Here is a 22,614-nt window from a genome sequence, read left to right on the forward strand (position 1 = left end):
CCACTGCTAAACCCCGGGTTTCCCTCGTGGACCTGGGTCAGTGGCGGTGTAAAAAAGGGGTTAACCTGTGTCCCTTTACACAGAACTTCTACCCAGGTCCTGACCAGGGTAGCACACGGGCAGGACCTGGGTAGAGGGCAGTGTAAATGGGCACGCCGGGTCATCCGACCAGGCTCCCGTTTACAGCAATGGGGGAAGCCCAACCTCCAGACCACAGCATCCTGCGGTCAACATGGAGGTTCGGCCCCCGCCATCTGCTGTACTCTGCAGACAGCAGCGGAAGCAGGGTGGAGGTGATTGGATGCCTGTGTGTGGCATCCATTCACCTCGTGGATGGGGGCTGGGGGGTGCACGGGGGCAGCCCAGCAGCTTATCTTGGAGCTGGGCTTGCCCCCAGCGTGATGATCAGCGGTCCTGGCGGGGTGATCGTGGTCCCAAAATGATGTAATCTCCAAGCACTGCCTCCATTTACACTGTGGGTCGACACCGCAGTGTAAACGGTGCAAATCCCTGATAAGGCTCGGAACCGTGTTCCAAATACCAGGTCAGATCCGGGATTTGGAAGTTAAAGGGGTTTAGGTCACCTGTGCTGAAGTACAAGCAATCCTTAAAACCTAGGCTGCTAGTGTGCCCTGAAGGCTGAGGTTGGGGACCTCTGGCCAAAGCTGTAGCCACAAAGAAGTGTCTTTTTATTATGCTGTTGCTTCAGTCACTCCATAGAGCCAATCACGGCACACCGTCCCAGACGACTCGGCTGTGCCGACTGTCTTATTTGATCCAAGTGAGAGTCTTGTTGGCATAAATAAAATAAATGAAATCTGCAATGCTGGCATACACAGACTATTGGGGCTCGCTACACTTGTACATCTGTGTGCGACTGAGGGCCTAAATCAGACCTGACCATACAGCTAAGAATTCGCATGCCGGGCGATTATTGATAGACTGTGCATGCGTATGGCCCGTCGTACACATGTGCGAGGCCATCCTGCGATAAAATCCTGCTACTTTTTTAATCGCTGGCCGTATGCAAGACAATTGAGAGGAAGCCGGCGTTTGTGGGTGGTACTCGGCCGTTTTCTATGAGTGTCAGGAAAAATGCAGGCGTGACCAGGCTTTTGAGGGGACGTCATGTGACGTCAGCTCCTGCCCCGATCCAACACAGCCGCAAAGTAAGTTCTGGGCTACGCACAGACTGCACACATCGAGAAAAATCATTCGATGGTGAGTGGCTTCTGAATGAATTACAGCTAATCGCAGGCTTGCGATTGCTTATTTTCTCAAGCCAATCTAAGCAATTTGCAGGCTTGCACGGGGAGGGATTTGACTCCGGAGTGGAGGCGTATACCGGATTGCAGGGCTCCAAAAATGAGCAGCCCAGCGATCGGGTCTGCATTAGGCCCTGAGTCCGGAGCACTGTAAGCTTCTGCTGTGTTTTATTTGCTACTTTGCGCATGTGATAAACCAATTCCTGCGTGGTTAATATTGCACAGGAAAAAAGAAAATGCAGGTGCATGGTAAGAATACTAATACATGAATATGTTCTAATAAACTCTCTAATTTAGCATGGAGTAAAGTTCTTTGCAGGTTTGGCAAAATGCGGACCCACCTACCACGTCATGGTGACCTTATCAGGTGTATCCCGAACATCTCTAATAATAATGATAATTCCTAATGACATAGATGTACAGTACTCTATAAATGTATCCAAGTATTATCTATCATGGTGTCCAATCTAATATGTACAGACCGAGCCCCTCTCATTCAGCTCCAGCGCTCGCCAGAATGTCCCTGCTGGCTGAGAGGGACTCCATTTGACTGCATCCCAATCACTCGGTGGCGGGGGATCAGAAACCCTGCCCTGTTAGGGGAGGGTTCAAGGAGGCGGCGGCGACCGACAAAGGTCAGCGGTGGGGACCGACTGAGTGCTACATTGGAACGGGGCGCGCGAGCGTCTTGTGCACGCGCAACCTCTTCCGGCGGCTGATGGCGGAGGCTGGCCCAATGCCAGCCCCAGCCTGAATGGGAGGGGCTCCACCTGTAGATCATCGTTTTTCAACCACTGTGCCATGGAACACTAGGTGTGCCTTGAGCTGTTCTCAAGTGTGTCCCAAGAGCTAGAGATGCCCACACTAGTCTACAGCCACCACCAGTTCAACTGTAATTTACTGGTCTCCTTTTTTCATATGAGGGCCAATGTATTTTATTTCTGTTACCTGTGGGGACTAGTGTGATTGATCTTCATATGAGGGCCATTGTTTTTTTTTTTTTTTCTGGGGGGGAAGGTTGGGTTCCCTTTGGAGGTCTGATAGTCATACTTGCCTACTTTTGAAAACTAGTTTCAGGGAGATTATATTTAGTAATAGAATTTTGCACAGCGCCCCATTGAGAGGGCGTGCCCAAGGGGCGTGTCTTGTTCCATATATGGAGAGATTGTGATAAGAGGTTGTGAACATGGCACCAAGAAGCGCAAGTGTGTACTGCTACATCTGAGGGGAATCTTCTAAAATGACTTGTATCCAAATGTAGATGAGCCCCAAAGCAGTTAGTAATAGTTACTATACTTGGTAAAGTGCATTACTTTTTTTCCCTCAAAACATGTAACATTGTAATGTGGGCTAGGTGGAATGAGGGAGATTGTGAGACTAATGAGGGAGAGAGGGAGATTGCTGCTATTTCAGGGAGTCTCCTGCAGAATGCAGGAGGGTAGGCAGCTATGCTGATAGTGTTAAAATCGTATTTGGTGTGCAGCGAATTAAAGAAGATGAAAAGTCACCGATGTAAATGAATGTCACAGCCTGGTGTCTCTAGTGTGGATGATTCTGCAGCACATGTACGTAGTGTACACAAGTAGGCCTTTGGCAAGGGTGGTACACTCCTGTGAACGCCTCCTCTACAAACTGAGCATTAAAGCTCCTGCTGGTGGCAGCAGTGGCTGAATTTCGAAGTAATCTCATGGGATAAATTAGCTCCAGGGGTGGTAGTTACACAATCTAATAGAGGGAAGACGAAACAAAGAAAACAAAACCCCCAAAAATAAAAAGAGCAGCACAAAGCAGCAATTGTGTTCCTTTTATCTGAAACAGAAAAAAAATAAACACATGCAGCCAGACAGTGGTCATAGTGTTCGGATGGAATAGAGAAACTGTGACCTCTACCTTTTTATTGGTTTGTCTCAGATAATCCACCTCCTGTGACAACGCTGTCAGGGTCTGCTTTCCCCCTGCTTCAAGGGCTCCGGAGTTTGGATTGTCAGGATTGTGATGTGAATCTGGCCTGTCGCTGTAATGAGGAGCAAGAAAATATTTATTCAGCATGAGCCAATCACACGACAGCTGTCTCCCGCTTATCCCAACTAGCCATGTACCGTCATGTCCCATAGGCCTCCTTTACATATTAAGTAGGCAACTTGGGGGTAAGCCAATTGGGTACTTGTTTCCTAGAACGGCCACAACGATTTAGATCGTTGTGGTCGTAAGATAAAAAATCGGATCGATCGCATCGCATGCAATTTGGTCGCATACGATGCGACCGATCCGATCGGCCGATTTTTCACCCGATTTTTTTTTTTTTTCACCAGATTTTTTTAAATTGCCCCCCCAAATGTTAATAAGTGTGCTAGACCCCACGATAGACGTGAACCCGAAGCGTGGCGAGCGCAGCGAGCCCGCGAGGGGCGGCGGTGCGCGTCCTCCGACCTTTTCATTCCCCTACTATCCACTAGGGCGTGGAGTGAGAATATAATAGTGTGGCGAGCGCAGCGAGCCACCGAGCCCGAAGCGTGGCGAGCGCAGCGAGCCCCGCGAGGGGACGCGTTTAACTTCACAGGTATACGCGTGCGCTCGCCACGCTTCGGGCTCGGTGGCTCGCTGCGCTCGCCACACTATTATATTCTCACTCCACGCCCTAGTGGATAGTAGGGGAATGAAAAGGTCGGAGGACGCGCACCGCCGCCCCTCGCGGGCTCGCTGCGCTCGCCACGCTTCGGGTTCACGTCTATCGTGGGGTCATGGCGGGCACATAAAAAATGTGAAATGGGTCATATTGGCCCATTTCACCTTTTTTATCATTTTTCCCTATGTGAGATGGACTTAATCAAGTCCATCTCATCTTGTGCCATTATAATGGCACAAGACCGACCGATTTCAATGTTAAAAGATTTTTTAACATTGAAGTCTATGGAAAAATCGGGTCAATCGGTCGGTCGCATCGCGGCCGATTTTAATTGGTCGCGACCGACCGATTGACCCGATTTCTGTCAATCAAAGTGAAAAAATTGTTACAAATCGGCCACATCGTGAGGATCGTGTCCCTTAATTAAGAGCCACGATCACTCACGATTGTGGCCGTTCTAGGAAACAAGTACCGCCAATTGTTCCATTAGCAAAGCATGGTATTATAAGTTGAAAGTTAGAAAGAAAAGTTTCTTTTGCTGTTTTGTTCAGTGGCACATGCATTAGAACTGCAGGGACGTGCTTCTAGAGTCATCTGGAACTACATAGTATCTGGATAAGTCAGTATAGCAAAATAGAGCATCATCCAACAGTGTTTCATTTGTGCAAGGCAAAGATGGACAGTTATATAAGTTGTAAGACTCAGGCATGCATGGAACGTATACAGTGTGTGCATTAAAATACATGACTGAATTCAGACATGGGGACAGATGTATAGTTTAACCAAAGCCAGATGTATTCGCATCCCTGTCAGGGTGTGGCCCCTATTGATAGCCATGGTCTCATAGCTGGCATCATGATCAGTGAGCCGTTGTACCAGCTCTATCACTGGGGAAATCAGAAAGCTGTATGTACCACAATGCATAGTCCACAGTTCTGTTGACACAACAGCAAGGGGAGATGGGAATAAGTTACATCAGCAGTATTTGCCTACCCTTGGCTATGGAGCACGAGCAGTGGCGTGCATTCATCTCTATAATAGCCCTATGGTGAAGATACAATGATACAATAGATTGCATAGCGAGTGTTGCATGTGAGGAAATCTTTGATTTTGAAGACCCCATTTCTATGTTCCAGTTCTACCTGTTTGGATTTTGGACTGGGGCAGGCTTTACAGATTTTACAGTCGCCACAGCGATAAAAACCTTTATTCCTAGGGAGGAAACGGTTTCCATCCAATGAGACTAATTTCGCTATGGCCTTCTGTACCCAATACAATAGACAACATAAAAAGATAGAATCCATTTTTCATAAAAATTGGAATATCCTGCTCAGGGATGAAGCCCTTAAAAAAGTTCTACCAAATAAACCTAAGTTTATATATAGGCGAGCTAACACTATAAAGGACAAATTAGTCACTAGTGCTTTACCTATGGATGGAAACCGTTTCCTCCCTAGGAATAAAGGTTTTTATCGCTGTGGCGACTGTAAAATCTGTAAAGCCTGCCCCAGTCCAAAATCCAAACAGGTAGAACTGGAACATAGAAATGGGGTCTTCAAAATCAAAGATTTCCTCACATGCAACACTCGCTATGCAATCTATGCGATACAATGCACCTGCAATCTCCTATATGTGGGGAAAACAAAAAGGCAGTTAAAAATAAGATGGGCTGAGCATGTGAGAAACATCACGAATGGAGTGATGACACATCCTTTCTCAGCTCATTTTAAAGAAAAGCATGCACAGTCCACTAAAGGGATAAAGAATTTTTGTGGGATATCTTTGGTTAAAGAAGACTGGAGAAATAATAATAGAGACACGAGGTTAGCACGCAAAGAGATGCGATGCATATATGATTTAAATTCACTGAAACCTCATGGGCTTAATGCAGAATTTGAGGTTAAGTGGTTTTTGTAAGAAGTAATAATAAATGTACCTCGTGCAATATAATAATTTTTTTTATCTCCATATTTCTCCACCTTTGTCCATATGAAATGTTTTTGAGGATTTAAAGTTATTTAAGATCTGTCTATATATAGTGAATTATGGCTCATATTGATGTTTTTTATGTGTATTTTTATAAATTTTTGTACTTTTTTATACATATGGATTTTATGAAATTTTGTATTTTTATATATTTGTATACCCACCTGATAAATATTGTACTATTGTATATGTATATACACTTCTGTTAAGAATGGAAACCTGGGTATGCAGAACCAGTAAAAAAATTTCTTTTCTTTAAAGGAGCGTTTCCATAGTCACATAGTACCAATCTAATTCTGACACGCATATCATGCCTGGTAGACGGTGCCAGGTTTCATCAGTGACGCGATTGGACCATGTGATGTTTGTTTACATCACATGGTTTCTTCATCTCCTAGACGCTGTATGTATCTGACGCTGGCAGCGTCAGACCAGACACTGTCAGCGAGAGCTGATCACGTGGTCTGGACGCGACTAGACCATGTGATGTTTGTTTACATCACATGGTTTCTTTTCATCTTCTGGACGCTGATGCATCTGACGCCGGCAGCGTCAGACCGGATACTGTCATTGAGGGCAGATCACGTGATCGCGGAAATGAAGCACCGCTAGTTGTATAGCAGCATGATCCCGGTCCCACGGGACACGCATTATATATACTATACACGGCGGGACGTTTTATCCATATAACGCTATACTGGTATTTTCATTTATTTATGAATTCCAGGCTATTAACTGTTTTTACACCAACTTCCGGGTTATGACCATTTCCGGTAGCAGGGGGGATAAATACCCTGGGTGCACACACATACACTCCACCTTGAAAAAGACGCCTGGAGCGTCGAAACATGTTGGAGGAGTGTTTTTAGAAGGCCATCCACGCTACAGAGGACCAGGTTGAGATTGCAGCAGGAGCTACCCGGGTTTCCAATCATTTCCCTGCTGTTGTATCCCTGACCTACGGTACGAGGCTTGGCCTGTCATTTTATATTTTGTTTTGTAAATAAAGCCTTGTGTCTTTATCATATCTGCACCATGAGGAGATGTTTTCTTTGTTGCATATGAAAATACATCTGTCCTGAGCAAAGAGAAAGATACCTTTGTATGATTGACGCTGCTTTCTAATCACGTAAGACAGTGTGAGCATTGTTGTTTTCAAACTCAAGCAAAAAAAGATACCTTTCTGTGTGTACCATAAGCATCTTGCATGTAAGCACATGTAAGATAACATCGTTTATAGCACTTAAGTGGTGGTCCCATAGAAGTCTGCAAAGATACCTCTATATGGGTACCCCAAGCATCTTGCATGTAAGCACATGTAAGCTAACATCGTTTAAGCACTGATTGGTGGTCCCATAGAAAGATACCCAGATAGGATTACCACTCACGTTATCCCTGTAAGCACGTGTAAGCTATCCACATTGGGATTTTGGGATCCCCCTTCCTTTGGATTATACTCCACTGTTTTGTTTTACATAAAGAAGGTTGCCTGACGGTTTGTCTCTTGCTGTTTCTCTTTCCTGTCCTATATGTGGAGATTCGGCTTATACTGAAGAAGTAACATCTTTGGTGAATACAGAGAAAACCATTATTTGAGGCAACAGTCCTGACCATCAATTTTTGAGAGGATAAGCAGCGCAGAGATCTCTAAACCACCTTTTTGTTGTCATATGTACTTGTTTGTTTTAGCAGGTTGTAGTTGCTAAAATTAGAGATTCGTGCAGCCGCTTTGAGGTAAAGCGCCGGTTGTTTTAAATCTTTTCCTGTTTGATATATGATGGGAATTGTAGTTTCACAACAGCTGGAGGGCTGTAGTTTGGACATCCCTGCCTTAAGGCCTTGTATCTTTGTTGGAAAGGGCAAATAAAACTACTGCAAGCTGGTGACAGGACTGGTAAAGTAACCAAAACCAAGCATATTTTATGATTGGTTATGGCATACAACTGCCAATGATCCTATTGGTTGATTGCTGAGGCAGAGTAATGAATGCTGGTATACAGTACTTAGTTGCCGTGAGTGCGGCATTGGGGTGGTGGGGCTGATATGTCTGCTCATGAGGCTAAGCCATATTCCACTCTTTGAGGATTCAAAAATGGATCAGTGAGGAAACTAATACATTGGAATTATATATTGGTGATTTGTTTTGAATAAACCAACCCAAGATTAAGCAACTCCTAAAGTTTATACTTAAAAATGGAAGCATTTGCCTGACTTGTTTAGGCTCATAATAAACTGTAAATCTAGTGTTTAGGAGTCATCTGCATTAATGTATTCCTACCTGTTCCACCACATCCTTTGTTCACATGATCACTGCTCGTAGACTTAGCATTTGGTGTGGGCCATGGATGGCTTAAGGATTCATATTCATGTTTTAATTGGATTCTTATAACAAGCTTTGCATAATTTTGAATTCAAATAGCATTTTGTTCTGAGACTGCATTAAACCAAGCAGATATACAAACAGATTCACACACGCAGAGCAGGCCACTCGCTCAAGCAGACGCTTGCCTTGGTTTCTGAGCATCACTTTGTCCTAGACTTGACGTCTTGGCTGCAGAGAAGGTCCTCGGGCTGGGTACTGGAATATTCCCTGAGTCAAGTGCTTTACATTTTCTAATCTCTTGAGTTGAACCAGAGGCCATTCTTGGATCATGTAGTAGACCAATATTCTAAACAAAATGAAATGGAAATTATTAAGTTAAACAAATATTTTTGTCTGTTCTTCATTACTTTTGCCAAATCTTGCATCAGGGAAAACTTCCACTGGAAAAAGTACTAAGATAAAGCCTGAAACTTGCCAAACACCCTCTACCTGCTATCCCTTGCCATTCACCCTCTACCTGCTATCCCCTGACATACACCCTCTACCTGCCATCCCCTCTCTACCTGCTATCCCCTGCCATACACCCTCTACCTGCTATCCCCTGCCATACACCCTCTACCTGCTATCCCTTGCCATTCACCCTCTACCTGCTATCCCCTGACATACACCCTCTACCTGCCATCCCCTGACATACACCCTCTACCTGCTATCCCCTGCCGTACACCCTCTACCTGCTATCCCCTGCCATACACCCTCTACCTGCTATCCCCTGCCATGCACTCTCTACCTGCTATCCCCTGCCATGCACCCTCTACCTGCTATCCCCTGCCATACACCCTCTACCTGCTATCCCCTGACATACACCCTCTACCTGCCAGCCCCTGCCATACACCCTCTACCTGCCATCCCCTGACATACACCCTCTACCTGCCATCCCCTGACATACACCATCTACCTGATATCCCTAACATACACCCTCTACCTGCCATCCCCTGACATACACCATCTACCTGATATCCCGACATACACCCTCTACCTGATATCCCGACATACACCCTCTACCTGCTATACCCTGACATACAACCTCTACCTGATATCCCGACATACACCCTCTACCTGCTATCCCCTGACATACACCCTCTACCTGCTATCCCCTGACATACATCCTCTACCTGCTATCCCCTGACATACATCCTCTACCTGATATCCCTGACATACATCCTCTGCCTGATATCCCTGACATACACCCTCTACCTGATGATACCACCTGCCATTTACCCTCTACTTGATATCCACTGCAATTCACCCTCTACCTGATATTCCCTGCCATACACCCTCTACCTGATATCACCTTGCCATACACCCTCTACCTGATATCACCTGCCATACACCCTCCACCTGCTATCCCCTGCCATACACCCTCTGCCTGCTATCCCCTGCCATACACCCTCTACCTGATATCCCTGACATACATCCTCTGCCTGATATCCCTTCCATACATCCTCTGCCTGATATCCCTGCCATACACCCTCTACCTGCTATCCCCTGCCATACACCCTCTACCTGCTATCCCCTGCTATGCACCCTCTACCTGCTATCCCCTGCCATACACCCTCTAGCTGCTATCCCCTGACATACACCCTCTACCTGCCATCCCCTGACATACACCCTCTACCTGACCTACACCCTCTACCTGCCATTCCCTGACATACACCCTCTACCTGATATCCCTGACATACATCCTTTACCTGCTATACCCTGACATACACCCTCTACCGGATATCCCGACATACACCCTCTACCTGCTGTACCCTGACATACAACCTCTGCCTGATATCCCGACATACACCCTCTACCTGCTATCCCCTGACATACACCCTCTACCTGCTATCCCCTGACATACACCCTCTACCTGCTATCCCCTGACATACACCCTCTACCTGCTATCCCCTGACATACATCGGTACTCTTTACCTAGAGGGGCGCCCATCGCGGGCATCGCATGCCATTATAATGGCATGCGATGCCCTTGATTTTACATAGAAATGCGTTTAAAAATGTAAATCGTGCCGGTCGCATCGCATGCTACCAAAAATTTGCATGCGATGCGACCAACGCAATTTTACATAGATAACAATGTTAAATGGGTCAATTGACCCGATTTAACATAGGGAACAATGTTAAATGGCCCACAGACCCCAAATAGCCACCCTGGGCCCCCCCAATTGTTAACGACACCCCACGATCAACGTGAACCCGAAGCGTGGGGAGCGCAGCGAGCCCGCGAGGGGCGGTGGTACGTGTCCTCCGACCTTTTCATACCCCCACTATCCACGTCGGCGTGGAGTTGAGAATAGAAAGTGTGGCGAGCGCAGCAAGCCACCGAGCCCAAAGCGTGGCGAGCCCCGCGAGGGGACACGGATACCTTTACAGGTATCCACGTCCCCTCGCGGGCTTCACAGCTATCCGCGTCCCCTCGCGGGGCTCGCCACGCTTTGGGCTCGGTGGCTTGCTGCGCTCGCCACACTTTCTATTCTCAACTCCACGCTGACGTGGATAGTGGGGGTATGAAAAGGTCGGAGGACGCGTACCGCTGCGCTCGCCACGCTTCGGGTTCACGTTGATCGTGGGATGGCATTAACAATTGGGGGGGCCCAGGGAGGCTATTTGGGGTCTGTGGGCCATTTATAACATTGTTCCCTATGTTAAATCGGGTCAATTGACCCATTTAACATTGTTCCCTATGTAAAATCGCGGCAATCGCGGCGGTCATATCACATGCGATTTTTTGGTCGCATGCGATGCGACCGACGCGATTTTTTACCTGAGATGCCTATGATCAAAATCGTGGGCGCCCTTCTAGGTAAAGAGTACCCATAGATCCTCTACCTGATATCCCTGACATACATCCTCTGCCTGATATCCACTGCCATTCACCCTCTACCTGATATTTCCTGCCATACACCCTCTACCTGATATTTCCTGCCATACACCCTCTACCTGATATTCCCTGCCATTCACCCTCTACCTGATATTTCCTGCCATACACCCTCTACCTGATATTTCCTGCCATACACCCTCTACCTGATATCTCCTGCCATACACCCTCTACCTGATATCACCTGCCATTCACCCTCCACCTGATCTCACTTGCCATACACCCTCCACCTGATCTCACTTGTCATACACCCTCCACCTGACATCCCCTGCCATACACCCTCCACCTGACATCACCTGCCATACACCCTCCACCTGATATCACCTGCCATACACCCTCCACCTGACATCCCCTGCCATACACCCTCCACCTGACATCACCTGCCATACACCCTCTACCTGATATCACCTGCCATACACCCTCTACCTGATATCACCTGCCATACACCCTCTACCTGATATCACCTGCCATACACCCTCTACCTGAAATCACCTGCCATACACCCTCCACCTGATATCACCTGCCATACACCCTCCACCTGCTATCCCCTGCAATACACCCTCCGCCTGATATCCCCTGCCATACACCCTCCGCCTGATATCCCCTGCCATACACCCTCCGCCTGATATCCCCTGCCATACACCCTCCGCCTGATATCCCCTGCCATACACCCTCCGCCTGATATCCCCTGCCATACACCCTCCGCCTGATATCCCCTGCCATACACCCTCCGCCTGATATCCCCTGCCATACACCCTCCGCCTGATATCCCCTGCCATACACCCTCCGCCTGATATCCCCTGCCATACACCCTCCGCCTGATATCCCCTGCCATACACCCTCCGCCTGATATCCCCTGCCATACACCCTCCGCCTGATATCCCCTGCCATACACCCTCCGCCTGATATCCCCTGCCATACACCCTCCGCCTGATATCCCCTGCCATACACCCTCCGCCTGATATCCCCTGCCATACACCCTCCGCCTGATATCCCCTGCCATACACCCTCCGCCTGATATCCCCTGCCATACACCCTCCGCCTGATATCCCCTGCCATACACCCTCCGCCTGATATCCCCTGCCATACACCCTCCGCCTGATATCCCCTGCCATACACCCTCCGCCTGATATCCCCTGCCATACACCCTCCGCCTGATATCCCCTGCCATACACCCTCCGCCTGATATCCCCTGCCATACACCCTCCGCCTGATATCCCCTGCCATACACCCTCCGCCTGATATCCCCTGCCATACACCCTCCGCCTGATATCCCCTGCCATACACCCTCCGCCTGATATCCCCTGCCATACACCCTCCGCCTGCTATCCCCTGCCATACACCCTCCGCCTGCTATCCCCTGCCATACACCCTCCACCTGATATCCCCTGCCATACACCCTCCACCTGATATCCCCTGCCATACACCCTCCACCTGATATCCCCTGCCATACACCCTCTACCTGACATCCCCTGCCATACACCCTCTACCTGATATCACCTGCCATACACCCTCTACCTGATATCACCTGCCATACACCCTCTACCTGATATCACCTGCCATACACCCTCCACCTGATATCACCTGCCATACACCCTCCACCTGATATCACCTGCCATACACCCTCCACCTGCTATCCCCTGCCATACACCCTCCACCTGATATCCCCTGCCATACACCCTCCACCTGATATCCCCTGCCATACACCCTCCGCCTGCTATCCCCTGCCATACACCCTCTGCCTGATATCCCCTGCCATACACCCTCCACCTGATATCCCCTGCCATACACCCTCCACCTGATATCCCCTGCCATACACCCTCCACCTGATATCCCCTGCCATACACCCTCCACCTGATATCCCCTGCCATACACCCTCCACCTGATATCCCCTGCCATACACCCTCCACCTGCTATCCCCTGCCATACACCCTCTGCCTGATATCCCCTGCCATACACCCTCCACCTGATATCCCCTGCCATACACCCTCCACCTGATATCCCCTGCCATACACCCTCCACCTGATATCCCCTGCCATACACCCTCCACCTGATATCACCTTGCCGTACAGATCTGTGACTAACAGGCCTACCTTACAAGCATTCTCCACAGTGATGGAAACAATGTAAGGACAATACTGAGGTTTCTGTGGTGGTGCCAGAGTAATGTTTTCATTATCAATCTGTCAAATAACAGTAACATTTTTGAGGATTAAAGGAGAGGTATGAAGCCCTATTTCAATGATTATTCCCTGTAAATTGTAGTACTCTGCATAATGATTTTATATAAATATCATCAATGTATGTTGATATGTTAGAGTTTTCTCTGTTTTTTATTTTTTGTCATCTATATGTATCATACATTACAGTACAAAAAACATCACCAATGTCACTCTTCACTTAAGATACATCTTTATTTATTTTGCAATGTGAAGAAGTTACACCTATGCCAGGGCACAGACTTCTGGCAAATTGACATTACAGCCAATGACTTAGGCATGGCACAGTGCACAAAGACAGAGTTCCCAGCACAGGACTGCTCCATCCTTATCCGGGCTCAGCAGTGCAGAACAGATTTTAGGCACAGTATTTGAATGACTGTAGCAAGAAACAATTGAACAAGTTCAGCATTATTTCAACCATGAGCCAGGCTTAGAGATCTACGCGTGCGTCTTATAGCGGTGCCCTATTCTCCATATAAAGGTTGCTACACAATATATAGCTGAGTAGCAAAGAACTCCCATCTCTGCTCCTAGTGGTAGATGTAGGATGCAGTGATAAGGGAGGATAAGTGAGCCAGAGGAGGAGTGGCCCATGGCAACCAATCAGCACTGAAGTAACTATCATTTCCATAACATAAAATTATACAGAGCAGCTGATTGGTTGCCATGGGCCACTCCTCCTCTGGCTCACTTCTCCTCCCTTTTCTCTGCTTCAGATGTTCCCATACAGCGTGCGGAGGACAGATGGATACACACATGTATCTGGACACATATGTAGCTGTATTATATGAGCAGCACGGACTTGCTCCATATGGGATACGGCCATTCGGTGGACACTATTGAGGTTGACATGCATTGGGTCCACCACTGAAGGTAGACACGGCTAAGGTTGACAGGGGCGGAAGGTCAACAGTCAAAGGTTGACATGAGTTAAAAAAAAAAAATTGAGCCAACATGTGCCAACAGGTAGCGAGCCATGCGAGGGGACACTGTACAATTAGATGGTGTCCATGTCGACATTTGGGACGAAAACCTCATATAGACTTTTTGACTGTCGACATTCCCTAATGCTTGTGTTGCTTTTCTGACAGTGTTGACCTTAGCAATGTCGACCTATTTCAGGTGTTGACCTAAGACCTGTCGTTCTTCAGTGGTCGACGCAATGCCCCATACAGGGTGCAGTTGCTCTCAGATAATACTGTATATATATATATATATATATATATATATATATATATATATATATATATATATATATGACTACAGCAGCAATGATTCTCTATGTATAATAAAGCCTGCCTCACAATATAATCTTACAGTATACAGCACAGAGATTTTCAGCAATTTGCTTATTGATTCCGGGATGCAGTCATTTGGTCTGCAGCATGATGGTGGACACTCATTAGGTCGACACGGGAAAATGGCGACACGGTTCTAGGTCGAAAGGTCATTAGTTCGACAAGTCATAAGTTCGACAATGTCTAGGTCGACAGTCAAAGGGTCGACATGGGGTTTTTCACAGTTTTTTGAGCCGACATGTGCCGACAGGTGGTATTTCATGCTCTACCATCCACTAGGGCGCGGTGGGAGAATAAAATAGTGTGCCGAGCGCAGTGAGCGATGCGAGGGGATGCGGTGCACTTCAAACTGTGTCCATGTCAACTGTGTTGACATTCAGATCAAAAAACAGTGAAAAACTCCATGTCGACCTTTTGACTGTCGACCTAGACATTGTCGAACTAATGACCTGTCGAACTAATGACCTTTCTACCAAGAACCATGTCGACCTTTTCCAATGTCGACCAACACGCTGTAGACCAAATTATCCCAACCCATTGATTCCATCTAGTGGCTGTGGATCAGGTTACTGTTCCCCATGTTGTATACCGCTGCTCCGGTCACATGACCAGAGAGCTTTCCCGAACATGAGAACCAATCGCGGCACTTTTCACTTCAGCTTTATCTGCGTATTTGCCAACACTTGAATAAGATTTTCTGAGATACATTACTGCATAGGGGCTATCAGATACAGACGGGGGGATCATTTGTTTGTTTCCCGGACAATACAGAAAGATTAAAAAGTTAATGATTGCTAATGCACAGTGATAATGTCATAAAGCAAAATACAACAAAAAATATCTGAAAGGATAAGCAGACTTTTTAGAGGTTACCGACATAATTACCTACTTGTTTTTTTTTCTCCTCTCAAGGAGAAGCCCAGGTACAAAGCTCAATTTATTCAAAAACACTTTTTTAATATACATTTTTGATCATATGAAAAAAACATTTATTAAAAATTTTTATTTCTTTAATTTTTTCGATATTGTAAATTTCCGGTGACAGTGGCGCTAGGAGCCTAAGAGGGGAATTCAATATGTGACATTATTTCCCGATAGGGAAAACATCAGCACTCACCTATTCAATACTGCCGTTAATGACAGCATTGAAGGGCGTTAGATCTGACTTTTTTTAAACTTGGATCAGTTTTATCGGAAACTGCCGCGGATTGCTGAATTCACAGCCGATTTTCTGACAGTCCGCACCAGTTTTCACCGATCCACGGACTTTCTGACACTCTACAGCCGGAACACTGAATTCCGACTGTGGAGTTACTGTCTGATCAAACTAAAATGGCCCAGGATTCCGACTGTCGGGATGTCCCGACAGTCAGAATCCCATACTGAGTACCCTCTTATACCCCTTTTAGACCAAAACGCCGGGTCGCACCCGGCTTTTTGGACCCTGGTTGAAGCCGGGTGCGACCCGGCGTTTAGGGGCATTTAAACCGGACGGGCTTAAACGCCCGCACCCCCCTCCCGCCCCTTCCTGGCGCTTGAAGATGACAGAGCGATGTCATCTTCAAGCGCCGATCGACGCCGCCGTACCCGGAACGCTGCTGGGGGCAGCCCAGCACTAAGGTAAGCTGCTAGGCTGCCCCCAGTCCCCGCGCGCGCCCCCCCCGCCATTGGACAGGAGGTGAATGGATGCCGCACACAGGCATCCGTTCACCTCCCTCCCCCGCCGCCACTGCTGTCTGCAGAGTATAGCAGACAGCAGCGCCGGCTGTCAGTGTCAGACTGACAATCCGTCCAACCTGCGGACGCTGCGGTCCGCAGGTTGGACGTTCCCCATTCATGTAAATGGGAGCCGGGTCATCCGACCAGGCGTTCCCATTTACACCGCCCTCTACCCAGGTCCTAGCCGTGTTCTACCCAGGTCAGGACCTGGGTAGAAGTCCCGTGTAAAGGGACACGGCGTTAGGGATTTACACCGCCGAAGATCCGGGTCTGACCCGCCGCTGACCCGGATTTTTCGGCGGTTTAAAAGGGGTATTAGTCTTCACTGGCTGGGTGAAGTGCTAAACTCAGCCTTATTGCCAGGATGGTAATGCCGGGGATCGGGCTAAGATGAAATAGTAAATTATGATGATAAAGGATCTATTATTGATTTTTAGGAAATAGGCCCCTAAATATATGAATCTGCCAAGTGATTCTATAGCATCTATATCTTCAGGGGATAACGTTGCATTATCTTCATGTATGTACAGCCAAACTGGTGTGCCATAAATGGAATTATCAGGTCTAAGCAGTGTATTGTGCATCTGGGTGTGCACTTCTAGAGGGACTCTTGCCAATCACTCTGGTGGCGGTGGTGCCCTGTAAGCTAGAAGTACTTTTAAGTGATAATTTATCAAAATCATTTTGCCAGGATTAGACCTGACTAACCTGCCTGCCGGATAACATCGCTGTTCCCATAGAGATTTGTGGGCATGGCAGTGGCTACTTAATGCCGAAGAGGCTTCTGAATGATAAATACAACCCTTTGTTTCAGTAACTGGGTTCCATAAAGTGACTGACATATGCAGAGATCGGCAACGGACCTGTGGTATCTCAGCTTTAACTATAGAGGTGGCAGGGGATGCAACTGCTATAGGCCCAGCAGTTTGGGGGCCCCAAGGCTCAGCAACCAATCCCCAATGCCGTAGAGAGGGAGCCCTGCGATGCCTTAGGGGTGCAAGCAGAAAATCAACCAAACTATCTCAGCAATGCTGTTCTGTGCCTTAGTGCAGGACCCTGTAGTCGGAGAATGCTGGACTAAATACCCATGAGTACTGGCATTCTCCGACAGCGCGCTGAATTAAATCAACCCCTTTGTCTCTCATACCCCTCCGTCCCCCTAAGGGGCATTGTAGTAACAATTGTGGTGGGGGTCCTTTCAAGATTTTGCTATGGGGCCCACAAAGTACTAGTTACCACTCTGCTGCAGGATGCAGTATGTTTAGGTAATTATTATAAGGGTGTTGTGAGAAATCCTTCCAGGACGGTCAGCAAGGCTGCAGTTACACTCATTATGCAGAAGTTCACTCACAGATTACTTTTGTGTAGCAGGTAGTTGATACTGATAATTTGACATGGTTGGTGCCTGTCTGAGAATGTGTCATTGGATGGGTGCCACAGCATTGCGGAATGTACATGTAAGCGAAGGCTGATAGCATATCATTAGGTGAATTTACAGATTTTCAGGGACAACACTACATTATTAAGCTGATCTTATTTCAGCAGATCACAAAGAATCAGGCACATTCAAACAACGAGTTGCAGTATTCAATTAGACAGCCACTTGACATCACAATATCAGACTGACAGGGCAATTCAAGTCACATTAGTGCAAATCACTGAGGATATGCTGTTTACATGTAACAGAACAAGTAGCAATGTAATGACAACAATAATACACAAAGGGATAATGGAAACATTTGATAGGTATAAAAACAAAGTGCTAGAAAATGACCAAGGAAAGCTAATTACTGGTTACTTATTAGCAATTTTGCATATACTGAGATTAATTGCAATACAAAAAAACTATCTATCCAATGGTGGCTCCAGAGATAGGGATGCAGGGCATCACGGACGGTGTAATGGTTAGCATTACTGCCTCACAGCGCTGTGGTCATGGGTTCGATTCCCACCATGGCCCTAACTGTGCAGAGTTTGTATATTCTCCCCGTACTTGCGTGGGTTTCCTCCGGGTACTCCGGTTTCCTCCCACAATCCAAAAATATACTGGTAGGTTAATTGGCTCCCAACAATGTCTCTGTGTGTGCATGTGGTTGGGAATATAGGCTGTAAGCTCCACCGGGGCAGGGACTGATGTGAATGTTCAACTATACTCTGTAAAGCGCTGCGGAATATGTGCGCGCTATATAAGAAACGGTTCATAAATAAATAATAATGTAACATAGTCCAAAGATCAAATATGGGCTCTCCACTTGAACTTTGGATGGAGCTGTAGCCCCACTTCTGCAACCACCACTCTATTTTTTATATATATGTGTATATATATATATATAAAAAAAATAGTAATGGATAACTTTACCGAGGTTGGCGGCTCCATACATAGCAAGTTAAGAGCATAAACGGCCAGCGCACAGCATCTGGCAGGTTGGAGCTGGTTACACTCGCAAGACTCCTGTTTGACTGACGCTAGGCCACGCCCCTATATATATATTTATTTATTATCAGCAGAATATAGAAGTGCGCACAATAAAGGCTCACCATTTACGTTATAAAATATGAAACAATGGTAAAATCAATAATTTATTTTTTCAACATTCAAAACATACTGTAGTACTGCGCACATTTTGTTGAGTTTTTCACAGTTGCAAATATCTAACAATCTTGTTCAGAATGTGAGAAATGCAGAGAAATAACCCTACAGGTTTCATCCGTTAGGACTTCATCAGGGGCAATGTCAGCTAAAGTAAAAAACAAAATAAAAAAAACATCTGTATACGGTTCATAATAATCCATTATTAATGGGTTCCATCAATAAAAAAAGTCCCATAATGGGGATGAAATATAAAGCAGTTGCAATCAAAGGTTAGTATAATAACCTGTGAGAGGGACATTGGGCGGTATTCAATGAGGCAGATTCGCCAAGTTTTATGGCGAATCTGTGATTTTTTCGTGTGTGTCGGCGATTTTTGGAGCTCCAAAAGCGAATCACCCTATTCAATGAGCTATATTCGCCAATGGCGACCGGCGAATGAAGGACAATTCGCCATATGTTATTCGCTGCAAATCGCCGGGCTTTGTCAATAGGATTTTTCATTGGGATTCGCCGGGATTCGCCAATAGTGTATTCAATGAGAAGTTGGCGAATCTATTTCTTGATTCTTATCGCTGTTCTTCACCGAGTTTCCCTCGTCATCTTTTTATTGTGAACTTTTATATAAACTTCTGAAATAATTGGTTTTAAGTGTTCAATTTAACTCTGCAAGTGTAATCTAATATTATTTGCTGCCCTTGTGTGATTTTATGGTTGTAGAAGTGCTATATAAATATATATTTAATTTTTTCTGGTATTTTTTTTTTCTCCCACAAAGCACTGTTCTTACCCATGATTCACCTCAATACCCATGAATCTCCTCCCCACCTCACTCCTTCGTTTGGCCTTTGAGGAGATTACACAGCTTTTGCAGTCTGCTGTATTGGAATCGTTTTTTCAGGGTAATTTGCATTTTTTTTTGCATTTCACTGCAATTTCTTAAACACTGACTACAGTAATGGAGCTGTTTAGGGATACGCCGGATTGGCTGAGATTCGCCGTTAGGGGCGGCGAATCTCAGCCACGTTGAATAGAGTGACTCGGCGAGTCCCGGCGAATCCCCATGCATGGCGAATCGCCGCAAAAAAGCCGGCGAATTGATGGCGAATCTAAAAACAGTATCGCCGTGACTGGCGATAAAAGGCATTGATTACCGCCCATTGAATCGATCACCAGGTTCAGAGGTTAAAGTGAAGACGGACTTATTACATTTCAAATATGCATAAAAACTATACATATATTTCCAGAAACATACTGTGCAGAGAGAGTTAGATTTGGGTGAGCTATTTTGTTTCTGTGCCGGGTAAATACTGGCTGCTTTATTTTTACACTGCAATATAGATACCAGTTTGAAATACAAACCCCACCCAAATCTAACGGTATCCGGACTATTTGTCTACAACAAGAAGATAGACAGACATTAGGTTGACACCATTAGTTTGACAACTCAATAGGTCGACATACCATTAGGTCGACACTGCCATTAGGTCGACAGTGTCTAGGTCGACAGTCAAAAGGTCGACATGGTTTCTTTTACTGTTTTTTGAGCCGACAGGCGGTATTTCATACCCTACCATCCACTACGGCGTGGGGTTAGATTATAATAGTGTGCCGAGAGCAGCGAGGCACCGTGCCCGAAGCATTGCGAGCGATGCGAGGGGCTGCGGTTCACTTCAAACTGTGTCCATGTCGACTGTGTCGACATTTGGGTAAAAAAAACAGTGAAAAAACCATGTCGACCTTTTGACTGTCGACCTAATGGCAATGTCGACCTAATGGCATGTCGACCTATTGAGTTGTCGAACTAATGGTGTCGACCGAATGGCTGTCTATCTTCTTGTTGTAGACAAATGGTCCCGCATCCAATCTAACTCCACACAGCCCCAACCTACAGCGCGCATGGTTTTGTCTATTAGCAAATGTGCTTTGCGAGTGAACCAGAATCAGGCACTTTGTCCAATCAGACATCTTCAGGGGTGTTCAGTTGTTTGTAGTGACCTGTTTTATTGTTTACTTGCACCATATAAGTGGCAGTACATTTTAAATTTAGCATAAAGAAGGGTTTAAAATACACTTAAAAAAGAAATTTAAATCATAATTGGATCAAAGGTGACTCTATCCCCATAATCTCTCAGCCCAACTGCACTGCTCCTAGCCTTACATTTGAAATCTACCTACAGATGGAGCCAGCCTCCATCTTGCTGGCGAATCGCCAGATTGTCTCCGCTGGCGATCCGCCAGCAGCGAGGCGCTCCATCTGACTGAGACACGCGTGCGTCTCACACGCACGCGCGTCTTAGTTTCCGGGCGGCGGGGCGATGGGAACCCTGTCCGTCTCCGCTTCAGGGAGACGGACAGGGTTAGGGGAGGCGGTGGGGGAGAGCGGGGAGCTGGTGGGGACCCCGGGTGACCGCCGGCAAGGACCCGGGGGAAGCGCCGTCGGAAGGGGATGCGCGCGCATCTCATGCGCGTGTCCCCTTTTGCAGATCAGATGGCAGCTGGCGGAGGATGGCGGCTGGCGATTCTTCTGCCATCCCCTGCAAAGACCAGGCCGGCCCCATCTGTAATTGATGAACTAATGCCATTTTGGGTGTTCTCAAGGAGAAATTCAGTCATTTGAGAGTGACCTATTATAGCTTGGTTCTGGAAGGATCATTGACCTTTCTCTACTAAGGAACACCTCTAACTATTATTTCTATTTTAATCATCTGTGACCCATTCAGACAAGGGTTTGCTTGGGTATTAGCAGTCATTATTTATTATTTAAATACCATCATATTCTCCATTAATGACAATTGGTTTTGTCCCTGTCAAATTCCATGGAACCATTTTGGGAAGAGCAAAGTTATGGAGAGGGCAAAAATATCAGTAAGAATTTGTGAAGTAGTTTCTTTACGCCAAAGTGGTTTATTAAATGCCAAAATACTATTGCAAGAACTCCCATTTACTGGTATCTCTAATTATTTGGGGATTTTTATCACAGAAGAAACAAGAAGCAAACACTTAATACAAGAGTGCTAAAACAATGTCCAGTTAGACATTACAAAACCAGATTACTCCCTCTAGTGGTTGTTATATATAATGTTGATCACTTGTATTCACAATTGTATCTGCTTAGATAAAGCACTTATGTGTGGTAATATTAACAAAGTAAAAATTGTGCGCTCCCACTTGGATGCTGCAAGGTACCTGGTAATACCACCCCCTACAAATAAAACCGACAGAAAAACAAGAATATGAACCCGCTTTTCCTATTGGGGTAGATGGTTTTACATTTAACGTTCTCGACCTTTGTGGGCCTCAGTCGAAATTCACAACCTCAAAATGAAAACAGATACACTCTCAAGGTGCAGATTTAAATTGATGTTATATAAGTAGCAACTTCAGCGAATAAATAAGTGCCCGTACCGTATGGGGTCCTCTCCTAGGCCAAAGAGTATAGGGGTATCAGGGGTCACACTTTAGACATTTAAGTGTAAAGTGTGACCCCTGATCTATGCTATATGCTGAAAAACGACCATACAAGTGGGTACGGGTCGCGATCAGATCAGATGCAGTTCCTGAGCGGGTCGTAGGCTCCACCACATCAAAAGCGGGTTGTACGATTGTCGTTTGACCCGCTCACGATGTGCATCGTTCTGGTGTGT

General features: G+C 46.4%; 1 protein-coding gene across 1 annotated transcript in view; it reads right to left on the minus strand.

Moving 5' to 3' along the window:
- Positions 1 to 22,614, minus strand: part of MIPOL1 (mirror-image polydactyly 1) — a 308,085-nt gene that overhangs the window by 214,661 nt on the left and 70,810 nt on the right. The window contains exons 2-3 of the mRNA XM_083166788.1: positions 8,386 to 8,546; positions 3,156 to 3,279 (exon numbers count right to left, since the gene is read on the minus strand). Coding sequence (XP_083022914.1) covers positions 3,156 to 3,279; positions 8,386 to 8,519 — 258 coding nt within the window. The 5' untranslated portion in view covers positions 8,520 to 8,546. The remainder of the gene's footprint in view (positions 1 to 3,155; positions 3,280 to 8,385; positions 8,547 to 22,614) is intronic.

This window comes from Crinia signifera, chromosome 12 (assembly GCF_055691185.1).
Source record: "Crinia signifera chromosome 12, ASM5569118v1, whole genome shotgun sequence".
In the NCBI taxonomy this organism is placed as follows: Eukaryota; Metazoa; Chordata; class Amphibia; order Anura; family Myobatrachidae; genus Crinia; species Crinia signifera.